General features: G+C 50.5%; 2 protein-coding genes across 22 annotated transcripts in view; one reads left to right on the plus strand and one right to left on the minus strand.

Moving 5' to 3' along the window:
* DRC4 (dynein regulatory complex subunit 4) overlaps positions 1-20255 on the plus strand; it is a 59997-nt gene that overhangs the window by 26563 nt on the left and 13179 nt on the right. For 19 of the 21 annotated variants that reach the window (XM_077891225.1, XM_077891229.1, XM_077891214.1 and 16 more), the window contains one exon: positions 15467-15553. In XM_077891225.1, the coding sequence (XP_077747351.1) occupies positions 15539-15553 (15 nt within the window). In that variant the 5' untranslated portion in view covers positions 15467-15538. Of the gene's footprint in view, positions 1-13375; positions 13529-15466; positions 15554-20255 lie in introns of those variants that run through there. The other 2 variants (XM_077891211.1, XM_077891232.1) reach the window with 1 other exon arrangement.
* Positions 519-9092, minus strand: DBNDD1 (dysbindin domain containing 1). Its single transcript, XM_077891250.1, has 4 exons — positions 8924-9092; positions 3143-3289; positions 2647-2787; positions 519-1935 (listed from the first exon to the last, which is right to left on the minus strand). The coding sequence occupies exons 1-4, from the start codon at positions 8952-8954 to the stop codon at positions 1778-1780; spliced, it is 477 nt and encodes a 158-aa protein (XP_077747376.1). The 5' UTR covers positions 8955-9092; the 3' UTR covers positions 519-1777.

Below are 20255 nucleotides of genomic sequence, written 5' to 3' on the forward strand. Positions count from 1 at the left end.
TCAGTTCCTGGGCCCAGGGATGGAGACCTGGTCTAGAATCTTTCATTAGGGAGGCTCATGCATCCCTCCACAGAGCCGAGTGGTGGGAACTGCCTGGCATGGGGCCCAGGGCCTGGTTTCTGAGCCTCTTATTTCATGGGTAATTAAAATGATTGGGGTTTTGGCCTCACCCTTGGCCTTCTCACAGGCTTTACTTGCTGGCTCCCTTCTTAAGCAAGCTGCTGCTCTGGACCTAGAGCTTCCTGGGAACCTGTCTGGGCTGAGATGACTTGCCAGAGTGTACCTTGTGCCTTTTTGGGCTGGGGGTGGGGGGTGAGGGACAGGACCTTTACTTTCCTAAGGACTAGAAATCCAGGGCACTTGTTCCTGAGACATAACCCAAATAAGCAGCACAGAGGAGCCCCCAGTGGCTTCCACTGGAGAAAGACAAGAGCAGGAGTTTGTCTCCTAGGGTAGCCAACCCCCGCCCCCACCACATACTCCTGAGCTCTGGTGTCACCTAGAAAGGAAGAGACTGGTTGGGCCATAGGAAGAAGTGAGATTTTAATCCGATGTTTTGTAAATAAGCTCTGCAGAAGGAAGGAAGCCATAGCTGGAAGGCTGGAGATTGGGGAGGGTGACCCTGGTGGGTGGGGTCGGTGGGGCACGCAGCTGCCCTTATAGGGTTTGATTTTAAGTGAACTTCTGGGTGATGCCTGCTGGGGTGCCCCTTGAGTTGATGCTCATCGTGTACAGGCAGCAGGCAGTGTCCCCCAGCATTTCTGAGGCCTGTTTTCTCATTGGGGAACTTGCCTTGAGCTGTGCACAGTGGGCCTACGGGATGCCCAGGGCTTCTACAGAAGAGCAGGTTTTTCTTTCCTAGAAATATTTGAGTGGGGAATGGGTCAGGGCAGGTTGGCCTGGGGACCAAAAGCAAACTTACACATTTATTTTAAAACTGTTTTTGGACTTGCTGTCAGACCAGAGCCTGTTTAGTCCTTTAGGTCATAAAGAGCAGCATTGGGAGCAGCTGAGCCTGGTGCCCTTAAGTTGGAGGCTAGGGGCTGTGCCAGGGTTCCCTTGTGTTCCCAGTCTCCCTTCGGCAGCTTTACCCCAGGCCATGACGCCAGCCAGGGGCACAGACCTAGGACCGTGCATGCCTTTGTGTGCATTTGCATGACAGGCTGTGGAGATGTGTCCCAGGCAAGGGCAAAGCCGACATGCCCACTCCCCCTACAGTCTGAGGGTTGTGCCTATTTGGTGTTCTGAGCCAAGGACGGTGGGCCCGGCTGTCACACAGGAAACAAGACAAGCAGGGTCTTCGGGCCTGGGGGTGACCCTGGTGCCAGCAATGCTCCTGGGTGGCAGAAAGAGGCGACATTGTTCAGTACTGACCCTCCCTACCCATATACTTTGCTGGATAGCAGAGCATCCCATGGGCTGGAGCATCGTGTGGCCATTCCCAGACCAGAACCCTGAGGACCCTTGGGGACTTTGCAGAGAAGCTCTCTCTGGCTTAGGTTCCCCTCACCCTGCACCCACTCGGGAATCTTGCAGCTGACGAGAGCACCAGTCCTGCAGGCAGAAGTTTCCAAGAGGCCTAGGCCACTCCCACCTCATCCTCAGATGCTGTCGTCCCTGATCCAGGGATAAGAAAGGAGCAGTACATAAGGCCACTGGGCTGTGCTTGTGCTAGGGTGCCCCGAGAACCTGACCCAGAGCCACATGGGGTGGGCAGAGTGTCCATGGGGTCAGAATTGTCCAGATTTGCACTGCCTTGGCCCCAGGGCCAGCCGGCCTAGTCCTCCTTGGGCCTCTCCACGGTGAGAAATGTGTCCACAATTGCTGGCTGGCGCTCCGGGTCACCAAGCGGTTGCTTCTCTCGGTTCTGCTCAGCCCTGGTTCGTGTCCAGGATGGGGAGCGCAGACAGCCAGCCCGGGGCAGTGGGTGCAGGCCTGACGGGAACATGGGGATCAGGTCACTCCTGTAGCTACTGGGCTGGGCCTGTGTGTGCATGCCTGGCTACACAGTAGGGGCTCCTGGGGACTTAGGAAACACAGATGCCAGGCCACCAGCAACATGGATGTGTAGGTCTGGGTGTAACCTGGGCAAAAGCTCTTCTGATGCCCAAGGAGGGTCCCTGTGCAGCTGAGACCCCACCCTGTGTATGAGCCTGGTCCACAACAGCAACCGCTCCCTTGCCCTCCCAGGGTGCTGGCTCTACAGGACTGGGATCTGACCCCTCCCTTCCCACCCCCTACCTGCACAAGGTGTGGAGAGGGAGAGAAGGTTGCTGGAGCCCCATCCTCCGTAAGCTGCCTTGCCATTTCTGGGGCCCTCGGGGTCTTGGGTGCCCAAGGGGAAACTAAGTCATGGTTGAGCTTTGGGGCCAGGGCTAACTTATTATTAAATTCACATGTAGTAAATTTTGCCTTTGATGGGACTGTGACTTTGGCCTTTTGTTGGCACTTGGAAAGGAAAATCGAGGAAAACAGAAGAAAGATCCCTTAAAGTTGGGCAAATAGGATGGTACAGTGACAAATGCCAATGTTGACGCGTGTGAGAAACAATTATTTTCAAAAATAGGGGTTGTGGAGAGCTGCCTGTGATGGGCTTGGGCCCCAGGACCGCCCCATACCACTTGCCGTGCCCCAGCATCAGCCCACCTGCTGGCGATTCACTGGCCAGGCTCTCGTCGTCTGAGTCAGCAAAGACCTCCGCCAGCTCCTGGTCGGACATGTCAGTCAGCTCAGTGAGGTCCAGGAGGTCAAAGTGCACCTCCAGGGAGGAGACACTGCTCAGGGGCTCTGTTGGGAGGGGCGGGGGCAGGGGGAGGAGGGGAGCTCGTCATGGGCACGGTCTGTCCACTTGAGGAGGAACTAGAGCTTTGGGTGAAGTCCTGAGAGATCAGGATAAGATGGGGTAGACCAGACCCCCATCTGCTCTCCACACTAAAGACTAAGTGCCTTCTGTGGTCTCGCATTTTGCAGATGGTACAGCCAAGGCACACAGAACCAGAGCTGTAAGGTCTCAGCAGCAGCAGCAGCACCCACCTCCACACGCCTGTCGGTGTGTTTGAACAGGATATGGACCCCACCCTCCATTTCCCAGGGTGCTCCTGGTCTCTGTGGAGCATGTGCCGGGCAGATCAGCTGTACTTACGCCTTCTCTCTGTGACCTGTAGGAGCCCCGGGGCTGGTATTGGGATGCCAACCTCTTCCTCGGCTGCGGGCGAGTGGCAGCTGTCCCCTGTCCCATGGGCCACGGTGCCCAGGGCTGCCTGTGGCACCTCAACCTCCTTAACTATTTCTGCAACAAAGACAGAAGGTGTTACCTGGGAGGAGAGAGGTAGGTGAGGAAGACCTGAGTGCTTAGCTCAGTGAACCCTCCTTTGTCACTCTGGACTGTAACCAGGTTGCCTGAGGAAGCCTTGGCCCAGATACCAGATGAGGGCCACTGCGTGGTGGCCTCGTAATGTGGATGAAGGAGAAGGTGTCCGATACTGTCATCTATCTCTACTTTTAGGTCCAACCAAGGGTCCAGTGGTCACTCTTGCATTTCCTTGACTTTGGGGTCCTTGTGATCCAGAATGGCCCCTACTTGCTTGTCTGACCTTTGGAAGGACTTCTTCTTCTTTTTTTTTTTTTTTAAGATTAAAAAAAAAAATTTATTCATGAGAGACACAGAGAGAGAGAGGCAGAGACACAGGCAGAGGGAGAAGCAGGCTCCCTGCAGGGAGCCCAATGTGGGACTTGATCCTGGGACTGTGAGATCAAGCCCTGAGCTGAAGGCAGACGCTCAACCAATGAGCCACTCAGGCATCCCCAGTGGATGGATTTCTTATAAAAACCTATGTTGTTCTGTTTGAGTGCAAAATAATTTATTTTCATAGTAAAAGAGACTGGGGGATATTCCTCCAGGTTTTTTCTATGCAGTTTATTTTTAAAAGATGTAATTGCTTATGTTTGGTGATTTTTTTTTTCTTTTTTCTTTTTCAGTTGAGAGCAGGAGGTCCTGTGGGCAATCTGCTTGGTAGAGACTGGCACTCAGAGATGGGACCCCTCCCCCTTCTAGCACCAACCCCAACCCTTGTTGTTTGGGCCAACATCTTGTCCTCTTAGCTCACATCGCTCCATCCAAATCTATCAGTTCCTCCAGAATGTTTCAGATCCCTTGGTTCCCTCAGTGTCCCCATTGGGCAACCAGTGTTGACAGCTGCTTGCTAGGGGTGGGTTTCTCCTCAACAGTGCAGTCAGCAGCCAGGATACCAGCCAGGTCCTGTGTCTAAAGAGTCTCCAGCTCAGGGGGATAATAAACCATCCATTCACAGCTGTAGAGCTGGCTAGGCAGCATCTGGCCTCCTCTAGGAGGGTACCACCTTCCCTGGGAGGTGTGGCTAAGGGAAGATGGGCCTGGGGACCCGCCCATGCTATGTCATCACGTGGGGTTTGGGGCTGACCAGGTTGGATGGGGGCTCAGACAATCTGGTTTCCACCTCTCTGATGCATTTGGAATGGGGCTTCTGAGTATCCTTGGAGGGTAGAGTTACACCCACTAGTGTCCTGGCCCGCCCAGCCCAGCAAAGATACCTTTCCACCCAAAGGGCATGAGAGATGTAATTCAGAACTTGCTCTGACCTGGGGTGAGGAGGGACGCCTGCCTTGAGCTTCTGACCAACTGTCTGAGAATACCTGTCAAGAGTCGTCAAGGAGCTTTTCCTCTGTGGGACACTGCTTTGTTTCCTTGAGTGGGGAAGTACAGCACCCTGGTCCCTCTGAGGGTGTATGATGGGCTCATATCACGCTGGCCTATGCCGTCCTAATTCTGAGACCCTTCCATACACATGGCTCGTGGTGATAGGTGAAGCAGGGGGACAGTGGTAGGGGATGCATATCATCAGGACTTTGGCTGCTACTCTGAGTGAGCTGGGAGAAGGTGCTGAAGGATTTTAAGCTGAATAGGACAATATCTATTTCCATTTTTTTATGAGATGCAGGTTAGGTGGAAGTTCATTGTTGAGACAGTACAGGTTGAGGGACAAGCATCATTATAGATGTTGGGGTCCAGGGGTCTCAGACAGACTAGCCTGTTGGACTAACTATAAGAAGCACATTTTGACAAATGTCAACATCCTTGAAAGAGCAAAGGATCTACTGCCAATGGCATCATAGAGTCAACAGAATATAGGAGCCCTGAATGTTTGAAGTCACCGGGTGTTTAGTCTTTTATTCCTTTCCATCTCACTTGGCAGTGGTCTATACTCTGTAAACTGTGGGTCCCTGGTCTGTGTCAGAGCTACAGGGTGGAGAGAAAAAGCCGAAGATGGAATTTTTGTTATCAAGGACACCAATCTTTTGTCTGGAAGAATGTGATAAGGATTAAGAGTCACATGCCAGGGCAGAAGATGCCAGGGACAGAGGAGGTTCTGAGCCCCCAGGGAGGAGCATGGATTGATGTTGGCATGTAAAGCCATTGTAGAAGATGGCTTAGTGGTTCCTCCATTACTACATGTAGAGAGTCACCACACAACCCAGCAGTTCCACTCCTATGCTTACACCAGGAGAACTGAAAGCACCGATCCACACACACAATTTGCATGTGAATGTTCATTGAAGTATTATTCACAGTAGTCAAAAGTGGAATTAAAGCCAAATGTCCATGAACGGATGATGGATAAACAAAATGTGGTCCTTCCACACAAAGGGATATTATTCAGCCATAAGAAAAGAAAGCACTAATACAGGCTGCACCATGCTTTGAAAACATGGTAACTGCAAGAAGCCAGTCACAAAAGGCCATGTATTATAATATTTATATAAAATGTCCAGAATGGGCAAATCCATAGAGTAGAAAAGTAGATTAGAAAAGACATAGACAAAAAAAAAAAAAAAGAAAAGAAAAGACATAGACAGTAGATAGACCATGGTTTCCAAGAGCTGGGGTATGTGTGGAATAGGGGATGACTAATGTGTATGGGGTTGCTTTTCAGATTAATGAAAATATTCTAAAAGTAGAGGTGGTTTCACAATTTTGAAAATATACTAAAAACACTGAACTGTGTGCTTTAAAGTGATTTTTATGATAAATCCAAAATGGAAACAAAGATTGAATTTGGATGGAATTAAAGAGCAAATCCAAAAAAATAAAAATAAAAAAATAAAGAGCAAATCCAAGAGAACTTACGACCTCAACTAGCATTTGCTGTGCACCTACTATGTGCCAAGCACCAGGCTTAAAGGCTGGGGGTGGGCAAGAGGAGTATGATCTCTAGGACCTAGGCTGGGTCCTGGCACACAGTAGGTACACCATAAATGTTTGCTGAATGAACAAGCCCAAGACCGCATCCCATAGTTTCTAAGTAGCTGTCCATGGATGAGACCCACAGCTCTTCCTGGGGTGTGAGACGGGTGATCACAGAGGCAGGCATGGGGTGGGGGTACTTGGTGCCAGGCTGAGCAGTAGCTTGGTGGGCTTAGGGGCACCTGGGGCCAGTGTGTGGGGTAGCAACACCGTGATTCTCAGCTCACTGCAGCCCCCATCAAGCCCCTGCAGGGGGCACTGCTGCCCTGACCTGTGCAGGTAGCAAAATAGTGCCCCGTGGTGACTGCGGTTGGGTTACCACAGTTCTGCCCCCAGCACTGATGGCTGACGTAAGTGGATATGATAGGGTTACCTTGTGCTAGGCTGCTGACCTATTTTCTGGCACATTTGTGTGAGAACTTGGCCCAAATCTTGAGTTCCCTGCTGTGTGTCCTGGGCCTTGCCCTGAGCATTGAGGAGATGCTCTGAATGAACAGATGAACAAATTCATGAAGCAAATAAATGAATATCACATATGACAAAATGGCAGTGGGGAGGGAGAGATGGGCACCTGTACCCCATTTCCCTAGCCCCTTGTCCTTGGACTGCAAGGATGCCAGGGGGCCCTGGCAAGGCACAGCCTTCTGAGCACAAGGCCGTGGCCTTTCTCCTTGTGGCTGTTTGGACGGGCTTGGAATTGGCTGGGACCAGAACCTTGGTTTACCAAAGACCCCAGTTGGGGACCCTTCAAGAAGTGTACCGCCTCCCTTCTCATCTCCATGTCTGCAAACTTTGGTATTTAAGAAATTATTTTGTTTAGGTGCAAAAATGGGATTTTCATTATGCTCTACGAAAACCTTATCTTTTAGAGATATTTTCAGAAATAATAGATGAAATAATAATGTCAGATGACAACTACACATTACTACTGAAGGGAGGTTGGTGGTGGTCTGGTTGAGCAGACTAGGAGGTGACACACGGAGCTTTATTGCCCTGTTCTACTTTTGTGTGTGCTCCACATGGTCCAAAATAAAGTTTTCAAAAGTCAGTGAACTGAGAGAATGACAGTCACAGGCACCCATACATGACCTCGTGAGATCCCAGACAATGGAGATCACCAGGCCACTGTGTAGGCAGGAATTGGCTCTGGAGCATAGGAATATGAGCCCTCAGTGTGGCCTCAGCTGTGTTCCCACCCCTAGTCCTGCACAGAGTAGGCACCTGATAAATACATATCTGTATGGAATAGGTGAGATTCAGAACCTGGAGGATCATAAGGCCCCTCTCCCAAATGCCTTCCCTCCCTGTTGCACTCAGGGCTCCCACAGTCCTGCAGGGGAAGTGAATCTGTCCCCACTGACACAAGTGGACGTGGAAACTGAGGGCCAAGCTGCTTTGCCCACAGTCTCACAACTCTGGTCCCCAGCCTTTGCCTTCCAAACCTTTCCCCTCAGGTCCCCACAAAGCTGCCACTGGGAAGTTCTGGGGCCTGGGGTCAATGGCAAGAAAGAGCTGGATCCCTTAAACAAATGACAAAACAAAGAAAACCCACACCCAGCAGCTCTGGGTGTGTCTGCTGGTGTTTGCAGGGTGGGTGACAGAGGGCCCTCAGCTGTCTGGGCTGCACCTGCCCAACTCAGACTGCAGACACAGCAGCGGGTGGGCCCATTGCTTCAGGACACCCCCCCTGGGGCCATCCCTTTGGGCTCCAGATGAGGTCGCTGATGCAGCGAGGGTCCCTCCGCAGGTCCCTGTGTGGTCAAGAGCGGCTCCCGGCTCCCGGGGATGGGACCTCTAGGAAACCCATGATGCATCTGGGGCCTAACCAGGCCGGTGGAGGCGCCGATGGCGCCCGAACACTCCGCCTGAAAGGACTCTAGAGGTGGAGGTTCCTACAGTTTTCCTCCCTGTACCAGCTGCCGCCCTGCCCGAGCCAGACTCCAAAGAGGGGCGACCTAGGTAGAATCTCAAACAGTCACCGAGGGCTGACAGGGGCTTCGGGGAGGCTTCCCTCCGTGCACACCTGCCCTCCCAGAGGTGAGCGCCCCTGGACCGCGCCCAGGCCGACAACCCCTGCCGCTTGGGGCAGGCCCCCCTCAGGCCACGCCGGTGCAACGCCCCCTTCCCCCAGGCCCTGTCCCAGCGCGGTGCCCTGCAGGATCCCATCCCGGCGGCGGCCTCCCTGCCCTAGCCCCCGGCGAACAAAGCAGACGCGCGGCCCCGGAGGGCAGCGTCGACCCCCACGCCTCGCGGAGCGGCCCCCAATCTACGGCCCAGACACGCCCCATGCCCTGGCCCCCGGAGCCCCGGCTCTGCTGGTTTGGGGTTCAGCACGAAACTCTGGGCCAGCCACCCCGGAGCGCGCCTGGCGGCTGCCGGGGCCCAAACCGCAGAGGACAAGGGGGCGGGGACGTGATGTGTGCGCCCCCCGCCTAAAGCGGGGGCCGTTCCCGGGAGGTGCCCGGCCTGGCTCCCCCGGCGGCAGGCCCGGCTCAAGTCGGAGCTACCGGAGGGTCTCGTGCGGCCCCCGGGAGCGGCCGGTGAGTGGGCCGGCGGGGGGGGGGGGGGTGCGGGGGAGGGGCTGCGGCTGGCTGCGGGGAAGACGCAGCTCGCGGACTCCTGCGGACTTGGGGCCGCACTCACCTCCCGGGCCGGCGCCCTCCGGGGGCTCCATGCGGCCGGCGGGGTCTGGGAGGGGCGCGGGCGGCGGCGGCGTCACCCAGCCCGGGCGCCCCTGCAGCTGCGGCGGCGACTCGGCCCCAGCTCCCGGCGCAGCGCATCGGGGCAGCAGCCGGGGGGCCGCGGCGGCAGGGAGGAGCCCGCGGGGCGGGGCGCGCAGCTGCTCCGGGGCCCGGGTTCCCCCTAGCATCCTCCCCCCCCAGCCCCGCAGCACAGGTGCGGCCCCGCCCCGCTCCGCGCGCGCCCCCTGCCGGCCCAGGCCCTGCGGACCACCTCTCCCTCGGACCTCCCGGTCCCCGGCTCGGCCTGGTGCCTTCTGCGCCCCCAAAGCGCTCACTCCTCCTGCGGCTGCGCCAACTTTCTTACATTTGTTCACTCTCAGATATTTATGGGGTGCCAGCTACGGCCGGCTCCTCGAGGGCCAGTGGAGCTCCGGGAGGCACAGAGGAGAAGCCAAGGCAGCGCCCACACCCTTGGCCCCCATGCAAAGAATTGCCGATTGTGATTAATCCTATGAGGAACACTGGGGGTGGGGGTGGGCAAGGGTTTAATGGAGAGGCCAGAGCGTGGCGGGGGGGGGGGGGGGGGGCGAGGAATGGGAGGTAGGGAGATGGGAGCGGGCAGCGAGAGCGCCCCGGGAGGGAAGGCAGGGTCTGGGCGCGCTGAGAACACCAAACACAAGCCCCTGAAATGCGTCCCTGTGCCAAGTTCTTTGTGCACAGTATCTCAGTGATACCCCCAGAGATCCCAGGAAGACGGTGTCCTGGTTTTCCAGGTGACGAAGTTGAGGACAGACAGGGTAGGTAAGCTGACCAAGGTTGCACAGCCAGGTCTGGAAGCCAGAGGTATGAATCCAAGCCCAAAGACTGCACTTTTATAAAAACAAACCAAACCAAAGAAAAACATCGGGGGGAGAGAAAGAGTTTGTTCCCAATTGGGAGTAAAAAAGGCCCACAGAGGAGGGAGGTGGGTATGAGTTTGGTGTTCACAGGAAAGGTACCCTCTCAAAGGCGGGTGGTCCATCCAGCTTCAGCCAACCAAGGCCCTCACTGCTTAGCTAGACTCCAATCATATACAACCCACAGCTTTTAAGACTGTCAATCACAGAGGCTAATAGTTCTCATTTTTCTTTAGTTCACAAAATAAATGAAAACAAAAACTGCAATCTGCAACCTTCTAAAATGATTTCATGACTCACTAGAACTAGCCCTTGTTATGAGCCACGCCTCCCTGCTACATTAAAAAGTGGAGAGAATGGCCTCTCAGGGAAAAAACTGAGTTATAGGATGGGTGGTGGGGACATAGCAAGCCAGTGAGTGCCTTGGGAAATTGGGACAGTTGGGTGGGCACTGGCTGTTCAGAGTCAGCTGGGGTGGCAGATTGTATTTCCCAGGATGGCCAGATCAGTGTCTCTGATTCCACTTCCAGAACCTTCTACTCCCATCAAGACACTCCTTCTTCTATACCCCTTTTGTTTGAACCTGGGCAAGGCTTGTGACTGCTCTGGCCAATAGAGTGTGGCAGAAATGATGTTATGGGACTTCTAAAGTTGGGTCATAAGGGGGATTCAGCTCTCCCCCAGAAAGCCCCCCTGGAACCTGGCCACTTTATGTGAGGAAGCCCAGGCCACTCAGCAGGCCATCTGTGTGTGAATGTTCTGGCCAACAATAACCATTAGGCCAGACTTGTGTCTCTCAGCCAATAGGCAGACCTGAGACCTCGCCTTTGAGCCACCCCTCTGGGGACAGTTTGTGGAGCTGAAGTGAGCTGTCCCCAAAGAGTCCTGGCAGAGTTGTAAATCCATGAGCAAAAGAGATATTGTCACTGTATTAAACCACTACTTTTTGAGGGTGACCTGTTATGCAATCATAGTAACTGTAATTGCAATTGTTTAATGATTATTCCCATGTGAGAAATGAATAGGTGGTTACAGAGGGAGTTTTGTCAAAGGCAATCCCAGCTGGTAAGCAGCAGGTGATCTGACTCCGGAGGCCAGTGTTTTATTTATTTTTAACTTTTCATTAAGAACACTTTCAAACAAAATGAGAGAGAATAGCATGATTAACCTGCATGTACCCATCACACCATCACCCAGATTCAATAGTTACCAACTCAAGGCTCATCTTGTTTCCTCCCTACTATCAATCACCTTCCTCCACTGCTGGATGGGTTTTGTTTTGTTTTGTTTTGTTTTGTTTTGTTTTGTTTTAGGTAGGCTCCAAGCCCAATGTGGAGCCCAAAATGAGGCTTGAACTCATGACCCTGAGGTCAAGACCTGAGCTGAGGTCCAGAGTTCAGACGCCTAACCAGCTGAGCCAGCCAGGTGCCTCTGCAAGATTGTTGTGAAGCAAATTTTACACATATATAATTTCATTTGTAAGAACTTCACTATGGATCTCTAAAAGAGAGTCCCAAAAATAAATAAATAAGAGAGAACTCAGTCTTTTTTTTTTCTTTTAATTTTTATTTATGATAGTCACACACAGAGAGAGAGAGAGAGGCAGAGACATAGGCAGAGGGAGAAGCAGGCTCCATGCACCGAGAGCCCGATGTGGGATTCAATCCCGGGTCTCCAGGATTGCGCCCTGGGCCAAAGGCAGGCGCTAAACCGCTGCGCCACCCAGGGATCCCTCTTCTTAAATACTTTATTATCCTAATATCCAGGCATCTATCGAGTTGATGTAGTGGCCCAAGGCAGTTTGCCTGACCCACCAAGTAAGCAGGTATTAGGAAGGGCCAGACATTAGTCAACATGGTCAGTGGGTTTGTATGTATTAACACTTGCTCTGTGATTTTGCAGGAAACTCAGCTGCCATTTATCTTGGTTTCAGAGCTGCACAGCTTGATGCTGAATAAAAGTATCTTGAGCCACACATATGAAGAGAGGGCTCTTTTCTAAAGATCTGAACTCAAATCCAATATGAAAAGCACAGGTCACTGTGGGCCTTGTCAGGAGCCCAGGGGAGTTGTCAGCCAGGCTCCCTTGAACTATTCATCTCTGCAATCCATACTGATAAACTAAGCAATGCTGCTGGTTTTGACAAATGAATTCCCTCTCTTCTTATCCTTAGCTAACCTTCTTATTTTTGCCCTTTTTGCTGAAAGGAATTAATGTTAATGCATTTATTTAATTCAGAGATCCCAGACATCTAAAGCAAAGAAGCCAATTAACGTGAGGCACCTAGCATATTGGGTTTGCCAAAGTAAGTGTTAAATGACAACAGTTACCCCTCTGTGTTACCCAGCTGCACTGTGTTGCCTGCCAAAACTCCTCTGGAAGGCCTGGCATTAGTGGGCAGACGAGGCCCTTATCAGGCCGGTGGTGTCTGGGCACAGAGGCACAAGCTCTTGGCTGTCCAGGCACAGTGACATGGCCAGACCTCAGAAAGGCCTCAGGGCCTGCTCTAAATAAATCATGGCTCTGTGCAAGCTCCAAACCAAGAGCAGCCAGGGCTTGGGTGAGCAACAGGAAGTCCCTCAGGGTCATCACTGTGGCTCTTAGATCCCTGTCTCTGTGTGCACCTGGGACGTAAGTGAGCCCAATGAATGAGGCATCTTCCTCCTTGGGCGAGACTGGCAGATCCAAGCTCACCCAGGCCCATCTTCAGTACTCATGCTCTGTGCCCAGTGCAACTCTCCAGTGGGGAGGAGATTCTGGAATCTTCTCCATCCCCAGATGGGAGGGAAAACATGACCCACTGCACTAGTTAGGAAGATGTTAAAGTAGAGAGTGCAGAAAGAAAGAGGACAAATGGTGTGTAAAGATGGACAACTGCTAATGACAAACTCTCAGCTTTCTGGTTGACTAGAGCGATGTACCTAAGGTAATAAGATGAAATTCACTTTCGAAATCATATAATGGCTAGCAGTTTTCAGAGCAAGAATTTTTGTTTTGTTTTGTTTTGTTTTCTGCACTTCCTGCCTGGAAACTCCTGGCAGAGGTTTCTAGTTTTCCTCACAGGGGGAAACCTAGCTATCTTCCATCCTTAGCGGGACAGCGGGGGTGGGGGTGCGGAGGGGGTGGGGGGAGTGAGGAGGTGGGGGCAGGAATCTTCGAAGGTGGGCGGGTGTGTGTGGCCGATGGGCATGACCTCAGCCCAAATTTGAATCTAATTTGGATAACGCCTGGGACCCTTGGGTGGCAGATCTTCCTTACCTCCCTGTCCCCCTCCTTCACTGAAGGCATCTTTACCGAGCATCTGCTCCGTACAGCAGGCGCTGTAGCTAAGAAGTGGAACTTAGGTGCTAGTCGGGGAGACACGCAAAAAACAAAACCAAGCACCACCAAAACGCAACGGGATGCGTTGAGGAGCTTCGGGGAGATCAAGCACGGGGTTGATGCCAGGGTGCTGGCAAGACCTACCCACTCCGGCAACCCCGGGCTCCGCCCAGCGCGCGTTGCTAGGAACTCGCCTCCGCGGTTGCTAGGGGCTGTCACAGCCCTCGGAGTCTCGCGAGGATCTTCAAGACTTCGCGCAGGACCGCCCATCGGTTGCCGGGAGACGGCGCAGCCTCCGTCCGGCTGGCGCTTCTGTCTGCGGGGGGCAAGACTCGACCACCAGAGCCATGGTGAGGAGGAGCGGGGGCCGGGGGCTCCTTGGTTACCCGGCCCTGCGCGCAGAGAGGCCCCCGGACGGGGAAGCCTGGGTCCCCGGGACCTGTGCACGCTGAGACCCCAGAATGGGGAGGCCTGGAGCTCCGGGTTACAGGAACTGAGGCCTTGGTACTCTCGTGGCGTCTTGGGGAGGAGAGCACTGGGTGCTCGGGGTCCTGGATCGCGGATCCCACACGCACTTGGACCTGAGCGATCCGAGCTCTCTGAGCTCTCCAGGATCCGGCGCTCGCAGGGGTGCTCGTAGACGCCCCGCCCCGATCCAGGGTCTGGTGTGCACGCTGTCCAGAAGGACCTGGTCAGAAGGATTTCCTGTTTGGAAGTCTCAATCCTCCAGATCTTTAGGACTTAGTACAGGCAGGCCTAGGACCCTGGTGCATGCAGCGTCCCATGGCGCACAGTCGGGTTCAGGGACCTCCATTCTCTGGGACGAAGAGCCTGGGGCACACCAGCGTGGCTAGGGGTCCCTCTGCACCAAGGGGTCCTGGACAGAGCCTCAGGGTACAGTAGCTGCTGTTTCCTTGCAGAGCTTCGGAGGAGTCAGGCCTATACGGAGCAGAGCAGGGTGAGAGCTCATGGCTTCACCAGTTCTACATCCCTGTCTCTCTCCCGTAGTAGGACCCTCAGCTGCCCCGCCCTGATACAGGAGTTTTCAGGAGCTGGTTTTCCAGGCAGACGCAGCAGGAGGGAGTATCAGCTGGTGGGGAGGATGCCTCTCCCAGAGCTATGCCAAGCCCCTGCACTTGGCTGTGAATTACCAAGTAGTTAAGAACCTGTGGGACCTTCTCTTGGGCTGGACTTCTTGGAGTAGAAGGCTGGGAAAGAGGGCAGGAGGCTAGGAGTAAAGATTTCAGTGCATGGGTCTTTTAAAACCAGCTGGAAAAGACCACCAAAATATCTACGTGTATCACTAGCTTGTTGGAATATGGGTGATTTTCCTGTTTTCTTTTTACGTTTCTGTGTTTTCTAAGATCCATGTAAAAGTTTTTTGTAAAAAATTTTTTTAAATAAATTTTTTTTGTAGTCACAAAAACGTTAGACCTGTAGACATACATAAATACATATAAAAGCATTAATAGAAGCATTTAGATGCACACACACACGTGTTACAGAAACATGTAGATGCATGCACACACAAAAGCATGAATCACAGAATTAGTTAGAAGTGAAGGCAGAAGGTAAGGATTTGGAAGTTCAATACCTACTTGAGTGGCCCTTGGCAAGTGAATGGGGGTGGGAGGTTCTTTCATCTTGTCCAAGTTGTTAAAAGCAAAAGTGACACTATGACCAGTTCCGTGTGGTTCATTTACAGAGCACCCACTCTGTGGTGAGTGCTGTCTGCTTCAGCTCTTGACCAAGGCCCTTGGAAGCAGTTTTATATTTGGAAGAAAGGAAGCCTCATGTCACCACCTGTGATCGTTGCTGTAGGGCCGTTTCTCCTTACCCAGTTTTTTTGCAGGTTTCTCTATGGTGGTTACCAGGTATTATTGCCAACATGGTAATGTTTGACAGTGTGCTATTGGGATTCTTCCTGGCTAAGTAAATTTTGTATTCATGCCCAGGAGGTCCCTGCCACATACCAAGGAGTCGATTTGGAACACGTTCCCCCTCCCTTCCTTTTTGAGGGAGAAAATGTTCTCTTCTGAAAAGGATGATTTTTTCCCTTGCTTCTTGAAAGGTGTCAACAGAGAATGTGTGGGGTGGTTATGGGTGGGAAACCTGAGGGCACAGTGATGTGCTCCAGATGGGGCATGAGACAGTGAGCAATAGGAGAGAGGTGCCAGAACAGGTACTCTTATCCCAGTATGCCCAGGGACTCATCAGAGCCAGCCAGAAGGTGATGCCTTTAGACAGAGTTTCCCTTCCTTACCTAATCATCTTTTCTTTAATCAAAGGCACCCAAGAAGAAAGGAAAGAAAGGGAAAACCAAAGGTACCCCGATTGTTGACGGGCTTGCTCCGGAGGACATGAGCAAGGAGCAGGTGAGCAAGGCCTTAGCCTCGTCTTGGGTTGGGATGGGACTGGTGGGTGTTGCTCCAAGTTGTCTCTGGCTGTGTGTCTTTATGAACTTCTTTCAGACTACTGCCTACTGCCTCCTTGTCTGTCTCCCCTTAGTCTGTTCCTGCACTTCTATCCAAACCAGTATATGCTATCTCCCATTTCCATTCTTCTCATTTTCTCCAAAACTATCAAGTGGAGTACATATTTTTAAAAAAACAACATTACAGGGATGCCTGGGTGGCTCAGCAGTTGAGCATCTGCCTTCAGCTCAGGACATGATCCCGATTCCGAGATCAAGTCCCACATCAGGCTTCCTGCATGGAGCCTGCTTCTCCTCCCTCTTTGTCCTTCTCCAATTGACTTATTTCTCTCAGCATAATACCCTCCAGTTCTATCCATGTGGAAGCAAATGGTGAGTATTCGTCTTTTCTGATGGCTGAGTAATATTCCATTGTGTGTGTGTGTGTGTGTGTGTGTGTATACACATACATATATATACCAGATTTTCTTTATTCATTCATCTGTCAAAGGACATTGTGGCTCTTTCCCTTTCCACAGTTTGACTGTTGTGGACATTGCTGTTACAAACATTGGGGTGCAGGTGTCCCGGGATATAAAACCTATTTTTAATTTTCTGTGTATCCTTTCAGTCTTACCCTTTTATGTAGCTGATGTTTGCTGAGCTGTTATCACTATATATGCATATATAGTATTCTTATTTATTTTATTTGCCATTAAACAGTTGGAATTATTTTAAGTCACTTGTTCATTTTGATTAAGAGCTAGAGAACATAATTATATAATTATAATTTCAGTCAAAAGCCTCTTAAAAACTGTAACACAGGGATCCCTGGGTGGCGCAGCGGTTTAGCGCCTGCCTTTGGCCCAGGGCGCGATCCTGGAGACCCGGGATTGAATCCCACATCGGGCTCCCGGTGCATGGAGCCTGCTTCTCCCTCTGCCTATGTCTCTGCCTCTCTCTCTCTGTGTGTGACTATCATAAATAAATAAAAATTAAAAAAAAACCAACTGTAACACATTATGAATGATGAGAGCAGATGTAGTGCCTCCCTCAGCCTCCATCTTGATGACTGACCCGTGAGTGTCTGATAGGGACCTGTGGAGGGTTCCATGTCAGCTTGTGTGTTAGTGTTAATAAACCTAACTTTCTTTTGATATATTTTTTTAAGATTTATTTATTTATTTGAGAGAGAAAGAGCAAGAGAAGGAGAGAAGCAGACTCCTCACTGAGCTCAGGGCCTGATGCAGGGCTTGATCCCAGGATCCTGAGATCGTGACCTGAGCCAAAACCAAGAGTTGAGTTGGAGGCTTAATGAACTGAGCCACCCAGATGTCCTTCTTTTGATAGTTTTATGATAAGATGTAAATACAAAGGAAATACCATGAGCTGAAGGTGGAGAGCTGGGCAGAGGCCCTTGCACAGTGGTGAGGAGTTGCTTTATTCTGTATGCAGGGAAACCATAGGTAGTTTCAGCAGATGGTAATGGGTTCAAGTTTGTATTTTGGAGAGATCACTGGAGCTGCTGTGTGGAGATTGGATTGCACATCATATTGTCCCAACACTTGAGCTGTTTCTTGTCTCTGTGGATACAGGACTGGGACACAGCAGTGGTCATTCTGCACGTGTGCGACTGCCACCCCAGATCTCTCCAGGGTCCAGCAGGGTTGAGGGACTGGGGACAGCTGCAGTCAGTTAATTGGATGATTACTCTATGGGCATTGGGCTCCGGGTGGTATGTTTTTTTTTTTTTTTAAATATTTTATTTACTTTTTTTTTTTTTTTTTTTATTGGTGTTCAATTTACTAACATACAGAATAACACCCAGTGCCCGTCACCCATTCACTCCCACCCCCCGCCCTCCTCCCCTTCTACCATCCCTAGTTCGTTTCCCAGAGTTAGCAGTCTTTACGTTCTGTCTCCCTTTCTGATATTTCCCACACATTTCTTCTCCCTTCCCTTATATTCCCTTTCACTATTATTTATATTCCCCAAATGAATGAGAACATATAATGTTTGTCCTTCGCCGACTGGCTTACTTCACTCAGCATAATACCCTCCAGTTCCATCCACGTTGAAGCAAATGGTGGGTATTTGTCATTTCTAATAGCTGAGTAATATTCCATTGTATACATAAACCACATCTTCTTTATCCATTCATCTTTCGTTGGACACCGAGGCTCCTTCCACAGTTTGGCTATTGTGGACATTGCTGCTTTATTTACTTATTTATTGAGAGAAAGTGAGAGAGTGAGAGCAAGGGGAGGGCAGATAGAGAGGGAGAGAATCTCAAGCAGACTCTGCTGAGCACAGAACCTGATGAGGGACTTGATCTCATGACTCTGATATCATGACCTGAGCCGTAATCAAGAGTTGGATGCTTAACTGACTGAGCCACCCAAGCACCCTTGTTTCCTGAGTTTTTTTTTTTTAAGATTTTATGTATTTATTTATTCATGAGAGACACACACACACACAGAGGCAGAGACACAGGCAGAGGGAGGAGCAGGCTCCATGCAGGGAGCCTGATGTGGGACTCGATCCCGGGACTCCAGGATGATGCCTTGGGCCGAAGGCAGGCGCTAAACCACTGAGCCACCCAGGGATCCCCTGTTTCCTGAGTTTTAAAGAGAAGCTAGAAATCCATATATTTATAAGAAACCCAATATTCATTGAAATCTGACAGTCAGCCAGTCAAAGTAGGTAGGAGCCTAGTATAAGCTGTTTTGAGTTTGGACACTAAAGGTCTGTGACACGAAGACCCTGCCATCCACTGAGGCCCTAGTCAGACGCTCCTGCACAGCCAGGCTCCATGCAGGTTCCTCACCACAGAGCTCCTCCGGCTACCACTCCTCAGGTGGTTGTTATCTTGGCCTTCTCTTTATGTGAGAAATGTGATTTCTCTGTGGGGAGTGGGGTTATCAGGAGAGAAACCCTTAACAGTGAGTGGCTTGATGTTGTGCTCAAAAGATTACAAATTCTTTTTTTTTTTTTTTTAATTTAAATTTTACTTAGTTAACATGCAGTGCCATATTGGTTTCTGGAGTAGAATTCAGTGATTCATCACTTCCATACAACACCCAATGCTCACCCTAACATGCCCACCCCCCATGTATTCCATCCCCCAGCCACCTCCCTCATCCCTCAGTTTGCTCTCTATCACTAAGAGTCTTTTATGGTGGGGCACCTGGGTGGCTCAGTAGGTTAAGCGTCTGCCCTTGGCTCAGGTTTTGATCCTGGGGTCCTGATAACAAGCCCCATATCAGGCTCCCCATGTTGTTGCAAATGGCAAGACCTCATTCTTTTTGATGGTTGAGTAGTATTCCATTATATGTATATTCCTCATCTTCTGTATCCATTCATCAGTTGATGGACATTTGGGCTCTCTCCAATTTGGTTATAGTAGATAATGCTGCTGTAAACATTGGGGTGCGTGTACTGCTTCAAATCTGTATTTTGTATCCTTTGGGTAATAAATACCTAGTATTGCTATTGCTGGGTCATAGAGTAGTTCTTGTTTTAACTTTGTGAGAAACCTGTCTGCTGTTTTCCAGAGTGGCCACACCAGTTTGTATTCCAACCAACAGTGTAAGAGGGTTCCCCTTTCTCCCCTTTCTCAGTGTAAAAGGGTCCCCCTTTTTCCCCTCCTGCCAATACCTCTTATTTCTTATGTTGTTAATTTTAGCCATTCTGACTGGTGTGAGGTAGTGTCTCAATCTGGTTTTGATTTGTATGTCCCTGATGATGAGTGATGGTGAGCATGTTTTCATGTGTCTGTCAGCCATCTGGATGTGTTCTTTGGAAAAGTGTCTATACATATGTCTTCTGCCCATTTCTTAACTGAATTATTTGTTTTCTGGGTGTTGAGTGTGATAAGCTCTTTATAAATTTTGGATACTAGCCCTTTATCCGAAATATCATTGCAAATATCTTCTCCCATTCTGTGGGCTGCCTTTTACTTTTGTTGATTGTTTCCTTTGCCGTGCAGGAGCTTTTTATCTTGATGAAGTCCTAATAGTTCATTTTTGCTTCTGTTTCCCTTGCCTCTGGAGACATTGATGACCAAATCTTGATGGAAATAAAATTCACAAGGAAACCAAGAGCCTGTCCTACTTTCCTTTTAATTTTAACCTATTTGCAGATTTGCAGTTGGTTTTGGATCAAACCTTTTTTGACTGTTAGGGGGTCTTCTGGTTTTGTGTATTTTTTTTGCTTAACACATACCTTTAAAGGTGAGTGTTTTTTAATTTAGCATTATTTTGTGAATATCTATGGTGCTCTAACATTTTCTTATCTGTGTGTCTTTGGGACCTATGATCCTACTATAGATTTACTCTAATTTTTCAATCATTTCACTATTTATTTATTATTTTTTTTAAATTTTTATTTATTTATGATAGTCACACAGAGAGAAAGAGAGAGAGGCAGAGACACAGGCAGAGGGAGAAGCAGGCTCCACGCACTAGGAGATGTGGGATTCGATCCCGGGTCTCCAGAATCACGCCCTGGGCCAAAGGCAGGCGCCAAACCGCTGCGCCACCCAGGGATCCCTCATTTCACTATTTAAAATCATCTTAGATTACTTCCTTTTAAAATTTTTAAAAAGGATTTATTTATTTGTTTGAGAGAGAGTGCATGTGTGTGAGTGGGGGGGAGGAGCAGAG

Source organism: Canis aureus, chromosome 3 (assembly GCF_053574225.1).
Source record: "Canis aureus isolate CA01 chromosome 3, VMU_Caureus_v.1.0, whole genome shotgun sequence".
In the NCBI taxonomy this organism is placed as follows: Eukaryota; Metazoa; Chordata; class Mammalia; order Carnivora; family Canidae; genus Canis; species Canis aureus.